The 7,662-nt window shown below is 32.5% G+C and overlaps 1 protein-coding gene across 1 annotated transcript; it reads right to left on the reverse strand.

Moving 5' to 3' along the window:
• Positions 1–2,389: 2,389 nt before the first annotated feature.
• On the reverse strand, positions 2,390–4,228 carry LOC127099315 (polygalacturonase). Its single transcript, XM_051037384.1, has 4 exons — positions 4,063–4,228; positions 3,657–3,971; positions 3,044–3,562; positions 2,390–2,961 (listed from the first exon to the last, which is right to left on the reverse strand). The coding sequence occupies exons 1-4, from the start codon at positions 4,189–4,191 to the stop codon at positions 2,578–2,580; spliced, it is 1,347 nt and encodes a 448-aa protein (XP_050893341.1). The 5' UTR covers positions 4,192–4,228; the 3' UTR covers positions 2,390–2,577.
• Positions 4,229–7,662: the final 3,434 nt, after the last annotated feature.

Consider the following 7,662-nt stretch of genomic DNA (forward strand, 5'->3'; position numbering starts at 1 on the left):
TGCCAAGAAAACCGATATGATTGTACTGGTCATCATTGCTACCCAGAAAAAACAAGTTTTTTATGTGACAGGCCCTTCGAACTTATAGAGGAGGTGGTCAATTATTCTCCAAGGAAAATGCATTCCTCGTATTGGTGAAAGTTTGATATTCCTTTAACTCCTTATAACGCCACACAAGTGCCTACTTTATGTGAAGACGTTGATATAAATGATGTGCATGTTATTCGTAATGATCATCAAGAAGCCATGTTGAAAAATTAAAATGTATTCTTTATTTTGTATTCATAATTTTTTGAATGTTATAATTTCTAAGGTTATTTGCTAACAATTATTATTATTTGAAATTATAGGTGTTTAAAGTCATGACACCAATACACCAAGATATTATTATTTGAAATAATACGTGAATTGTAGGTTGTTTTGTGTTGTTTTGGTTTTGATGTAGTATACACTTGTTGGTTCTTAATGTAAGTTTGACTTTGATGTAATACAATTTTGGGTCTGATATGATTCACCAATGAGTTTGTTAATGTTTCTTGTCTGATACAATTTAGAGCACTTCATTTTAAAAACTTGGGAATTCTGTAAAATAAGAAAATATATATTTAAAAAAAGATAAATAAGTCTACAATCGATTTTTAATATAACTATTTTATAGGAAGAGTGTTATCCAGAATGATATACGCCAAAAATGACGTTGTTGGGTATCGAACCCAAGACCTGTAAATATTTTACTACATTTGTTTAATAAAACTATGATTATAGGTAGCACACTTTATAGTTAAATACAACAAAAAAATAGATCGTGATAACACTCTTACAATCACACGCTACCTAACACGGATATACAATCATGATAAATGCCTTTCATTATTGTTGTCATATATGTTTTTCGTAGTATTGTTAGAATCGTCATGATTTTTTTAGCACTGATCTTTGGATGATTCTTCATACCATAAGAATATGTTGATAATGAACTGCTCTCCTTTGATATTCTCCATCTTGAACATAATAAGAACCATGTTACACACCCAAAGAAGATAGGGTGTTTGCTCTGATGCCAATTGAAATTATGTTCTTAAAGGGGTAGATGTTAGACTAGATGCTTTAACGAATGTGTCCAATTCTTATACCTGAATAGACAAAAAATGTAAAACAAGATGATGAATCGTAAAGAAATAAAAGAATATCAAGGATTGTTAACCCTATTCAGTGAAAATAACACCTACGTCTTGGGGGCTTCTAACCCAAGAAAAGAAATTCGTTCTTCAATTGAATTAGTATAAAGTGTCTTACATGAACATCCCCATGTTCGATGTTTATCTTCTTAATTCTACAAGTGTATTTCTATTTAGGACTTTCCCAAAATATGAGAACCCCTATCACTTTGTCTCAATCATTAACCCTAGTGATCACAATAAAAATCAAAATAGTGAACATTGAGTTGCAACTCAACTAACAAACAAACTATATGCTTTTAGATATGAATGCAGGCGTTAGAGTGGTGCGCAAACAACAATATAAACGAAGACTCAAAGTGTAAACTCTAACACACAAATCTTAATTAATTGCACACTTCAAATGTTATATTTAGTTCTCCTTAAATAAAAATGCAACTTCGGGGCTTTTCTCGAATGGGATACTGAGGTGAGACCACGTCCTCCAAAAACATTTAATTTGTTTGAATTCATATTGAAATCTCCAACTGGGTTGTTTGGGTCCATTTAATCATACAAACAAAACTAATAAATGCATGGCTAAAAGACAACAACAAGGATAATTAAAATAAAACAACAAAAATACGCTGAGAACAACATCCATCATGGCCTTCAGACAAATTCCATGTGTTGCACACATGTTGAAACATGTGATCCTACACGTGCCTTTTTTCACCAAAACATCTTTAACACTCCATGTGGTTTTTCTTAAAGCAGGCAATCCAAAAGAAACAACACTAATCTTTTCAACAAAATGATAAGAAAAGGTAATTAACCATGACCACCAAACCAAACATACACTAATTTTGTCAATGGCCTGGGTCAAAATGATAATATTTTAGTGGTTGTTATGCATGAAGCATATGCAATTAAGAAATTCTTAAATCCGTGGACTTGTTAACATGGTCTTGGATCTTCTAATCATTATAGTTTTAATATTAGGTTGACCTTTGAGTCCTATTTGAGAAGTAGTAATTTGTAGTAAATTTCCTTTGGGTGTGTTTAGTGTTTACATTTTAAGGTTCAACTAACCATTTAAATGAATTTGACAATTTGCTACTTCTCTTTTGTTTACATCCCAATACATTTCAAATTATTAAATATGAATCTCAAGTATTTTGAACAATGTATTTAAGTTTATTATTACACAAACCAAGTGAAATTTATTTTTTATATGAGAAAGAATACATATAAACATGAAAATAGCTCTAATACACATGTCAAGTTATGTATTCATACAGGATTATACTAGTATATCCTCGCATTATGGGGATGGTTTCTATAATCTCCTAAATTACTTTCTTTATAAGAAAAAAAATTATCAATCTAAAGCTGGTGAAGCTGACTCTGAATCAGAATCTTAAGCCGGTGAAGCTGAAGGTGATGCTGAAGCTGAAGCCGGTGAAGCTGAAGGTGATGTTGAAGCTGAAGCTGGTGAAGCTGAAGGTGATGCTGGATTTGAAGTTGGTGAAGCTGAAGGTGAAGTTACACCTGAAGCTGGTGACGCTAAAGGTGATGCTGAAGCTGAATCTCCACAAATAGGAGCTTTTCCTGTGACTAAAGGTTTGACATGAGAACATTTAGCTTTTGCTGGGGCTCCATTGAATGTGAGATCAACATTATTCAACTCCACACCTTCGCACGGTACACCACTACTGCAAATAATAGTCACTCCTTCTGCTGTTCCAGATGTGCCCTTAATATTCTTGAATGTAACTTTGCTTATCTTTATTAGTGATGGATTCTAAACCATGCAAGAAGTAATATTAGTCATATAACTTCTAATTTTATAATTAACATATAATTAAAGATGATGTAGTGATTACCTTTTTGGAACACTGGTTCCATGGACAATACTCTTGGTCAATGATGATAGGGTTCATAACATCAACCATGGTAATATCTTCAAAATGCATATCAGTAATAGTAATTTTTCCTGGTTCATCAGGCCAAGTCTTAATCCTCACACCATTTTCAGTTTTTGTTAGAGTACAATTCTTAACTATTAAACCTGCTACATTCTCTTCAGTTGTTAACTTTCCAAGGCTTCCAACACTAATACCATGTCCAGGTCCACAATTCACATTTTCGACAGTTACTTTTTCGCTCCCATCACCCAATGATATGCAATCATCTCCAGTACCAATGTTGCTATTAGTAATTGTAACACCATTTGATCTTCCTATGTGGATTCCATCAGTATTAGGACTTTCATCAGGGGCTATAACTGTGACGGCATTAAATGTGATATTGCGACACGCCAAAACCATAAATTGAAAATATTTGCTGTCCTTAGATGTAACTCCAGTCACCAATGAGTTGGTGAGAGCATGAAAATAAATATTCTGTTGGAAGGAATTCAACCAATAAATTTAATTATAACTGTATAATATGAGTAAGATTTTTCATTATTGAATATAGTTATTTATTTGTGTTTACCATTGCACGTTTAGATGAATTAGTATCTTTCCAAGCAATTGGAGCATGTTTCCATGTATCTGCACCCTGACCATCAAAAACTCCTTTTCCTGATAAGGTAAAGGACTCTATAGTATCAAACTTGATCCATTGTTCAGCTCCTTTAAGGTCATCATTTTTAATAGGTGCTTCAATTGTGCCATCCACTTGAACTTCTATAGGAGCCTTACAAGGACCTTTAACGTCTAATAAACCCATTTTGTATGTTCCAGCCGGAATCAGAATTTTGGCCGCAGTTGTTGATGCACATGCTTCATTCCAAGCAGTTGTGAAAGCCTTATTGAATATGAAATAAAGAATTAATTACAATTTATAAGAAATTAATTAATTTTTTTTGAATTTTCAACTCGACAAGAATAATTATTACCACGGTAATATCTGCATTTGGTGCTCCACCAAATTTTGATATGTCAAGGACCCCAGGTTGAGCTGCAACAAAGTCAGCTACAAAATATAGGAACGAAACAATTATGGTAATACTCAACCTCTTCATCATATCTTCTTTGATACTTTTACTACTCTTGAATGATTTTGATTGTGTTATTTCAAAGTAAGGAGGAACATTATATATAGTTGAATGTCGAAGCTTGATTACCATTAAAAAGCCAAACTTACTATTGTCTAAATATGTCACTTTCCTTTTTTATTTGCTTGGTTCCTTTTTTGTGTGTATTAATAACAATCATTTTTCATCTCTTATGGATAACAAATTACTACATTTGTCTTTGACTTTAACATTACATTTTAATTCTCACTTTCTAATTATAAGAGTGTGAAGACTAATTATAATATTGTTTAATTTGTTAACAATTGTTAGTGAGCTTTCAAGATTAACCTTTAAAAGGAAATTTAATGTATCTTTCATTTTTCGTATTTTTTACGACTTCAAATATAAAGAAATTATATCATTAACAACGTTGAAAGTTTAGAAGTTATCGTTTTAAAAGAGAAACACAAAATTTTATGGTTTGGTGGATGAACCTATAAAAATATATCATAGTGTATCCTGATATGATTGGTTTTTAACGGTTTATGGATATTTGAAAAAATGATTACCTTCATATTTTCAAATTGCGGTTACGATCGCGGATGAGGTTGTCATTATGGGTGTTGCCATTGCGGATGCAACAATGTGTATTGCAGTTGTTCTGACATGAATTTTAATTAAGTATAACTTTAAATACTAATTTAATAAACACTTAACGTTAGAATTTGTAATTATATCGGAAGAAAATTAAATTTCGAGACATTAAATAATTAATTTTGATGAAAATAGTTTAAGAAACAAGGACGAAATCATCTAGTAGGGTTCTATAGTGGTAAATTCATGATTATTAAGCTATGGATAAACTTAACGTCAATTAAACCAGAGTCGCCACCGGCTTTTATTGTTTCCAAGGGAAAAGGGAAAAGTACGAACAAAACCTAAAGATAAGAAGTTTTCATATCAAAACTAATAAAATAACAGAGATTACAAGTAAGGGGGTTGGTTACATAGAGGGAATGTGTTAGCACCCAAAGTGTCCTAAGTACTCCTAGGGAGTCCTTTCTTATGCGTACATGTATTTTGGTATAAAAAGATGTTTGTAATAAATAGAGCGTGGGGATGAGAAAAGAATTCAGCAATTATATTTTTGTGTTTGACAATACCTTCAGACTTGTGTCTATGTACCAACATAAAATTGAGGGATCAAAACCTCGCAGTTCGTGGTAACAATTTAAAAGTGAATGCGTTGCTTTTAACAAAGTTTTAAGTTTAAAAGAGGCACAAAAGGCCTAAAACGGTTTGAATGGGTGTTAGTTCTTTTTAGCTTTTGAAACTTTATGTCAATATGATTAGATATATTTACAAGTTTGATTAAGTAAAGAGTTTGAAAATGCAATGACTTAAGGCCAAAGTTTCTAGTGTGAAATAAAGTTTAAGTTTGGAAATCACAAGCAAAGAAGATTTTAAAAGGAGAGTGGGATTTGAAATTAAAGAAGTGGTAGGAGATGAAGGGACTAATCCTAAGCTAAAATTTAAAAGTTATGAGTTGAAAAGATCTGACCAATGGGATCCAATCCAATAGACAATAATGTCATATAGAAGCCCAGTTTTCCCTTGGACTTTAGAATCAAGCAATATCAATACACAAATAGCAAGATGAAGAGCAAGGCATCAAATAAAGATAGCCACATCGAAGCTAGTAACTTCATGATCTTCTTCATAGTCTCCCATGTATCAGATGAACTACTCCGTGAAGGGCTCAGAATAATGCATTAGACACAGTTTCAAAATAAAAACTTCATCAAGATCATGTAGCAGATGAACTCAAAATGGATCTCAACACTTGTATCATATGGAAGTTCACTTGACAAGCATTGGGTTTCATAATAAGTTGGCATTGGCGAAGTCCTTTTGCATAGGGAGTGTTGCCTGATTCTAAGTCCAATGTCTCAGATCAAATCCACCAGTCAACACAAATCCTTTTTTAGGGTTTTTGTTGTTATTATATACATTAAGGCAAAAAGACCACAAAACCGAATAAGATACACAAACAAGTATATACAATCACAATATGGATCATGTGAGCAAAGTAAAAATGGCATTAAAGTAAACAAGTTAAATGGTATGAATAATGGCAAATGAATAAAGACTTGAATTTAAAGTGCATAAGGGTAAATGGCTTGAAAATAAATGTTAGTTGATGTTAGTTGATTAGAAGTTAGTATTGTTTTTGCTTTTTTTTGTTTTAAGTCATTCTTTGGAGAACACTCAACCCACTATTCACAAGCATGTATCTTTGAACCAATACATCTTCCAAAGGAAGTAAAAAAGGCCAAGTTTCCACACAATACCATGAAAGGGGGGACACTTACAATCCCATTTACTAGAATGCTATGGCTTTTTGTATAAAACATTTAGCTCAATGTTAAGCAATCGTAATTAGACTTATGTAGAAGTCACAACAATTTGAGGACGGGCAATAAATTTTTTGGTGTTAATGCATGTTAAAGACATAGTATGATAAACTATGCTCATGAAACATACCACACCCAAAAAGAAAATGCAAAAGTGGGGGCCTAATATCATCCATACTTATGTTGAGTTTGCAATCAACTAGCTTTAGGGTATGGAGATATCATAGGTCAATGGTATGGATAGGGATATAATGGGATTGAGATGAAGAGGGAGGGGAAATGAAATTAACACAAATTGGTCAAAGGAGGACTTTTATCAAATTAAAATCATTCATTCATTTTGGGAGATGAAATGTACATTTCATCAATCCCCTAAATCCAATGATTTTAATCCAACAAAGTCAAATCAACCTTGACCAAGGCCCAACAACAAAGTTAAAAGATTCATTAAATTAAATATTGTTTGTCAAATTCCTAAAACCTCATCACAACCCCAAATAAATGGCCATGAGATTTATCATAGGTCAAAAAAGGTCAAAGGACCTTGGAGGAAAAATTTCATTATTTTTGGAAACTTAAATGTATTTTTAAACAATTAAAAATATGCACAAAAACAAATAAATTATGAAAAATATTAATATTGATCCAAAACAAAAATTTAATTCAGCAAATGAAAGAGGAATTTATTTGAAATTTTTTGGTGAAAGTCCCATATTTTTTTGATCAATATTAAAATTAATATGAATTAATAAAGATAAGTCAAATAAAATGAAAATCAGAAAATGCTGAAAAACATGGACCACTTGATCTCCCTCATTAATTGAGGTGGAAGATCAAGGGGATCAGAGTGCGCGTTCCACCAAGTCATCAGTCGACTATCCCACACGCGTGGTAATTACTTTGGATGCTCAAGAATAAAACAAAATGGATGGATCCTATGGTCTGGAGACACGCCAACGCATCGCCGGAGCCAGAGCTCCTGTCTTCTTCTCCGGTGGGCCTCACCGGACTGGTCTACCCTCAACCATCACCAAAATGAAAAAGGAGGACATAAATTTAAAGTAAA

The sequence above is a fragment of the Lathyrus oleraceus genome, chromosome 1 (assembly GCF_024323335.1).
Source record: "Lathyrus oleraceus cultivar Zhongwan6 chromosome 1, CAAS_Psat_ZW6_1.0, whole genome shotgun sequence".
NCBI lineage: Eukaryota > Viridiplantae > Streptophyta > Magnoliopsida > Fabales > Fabaceae > Lathyrus > Lathyrus oleraceus.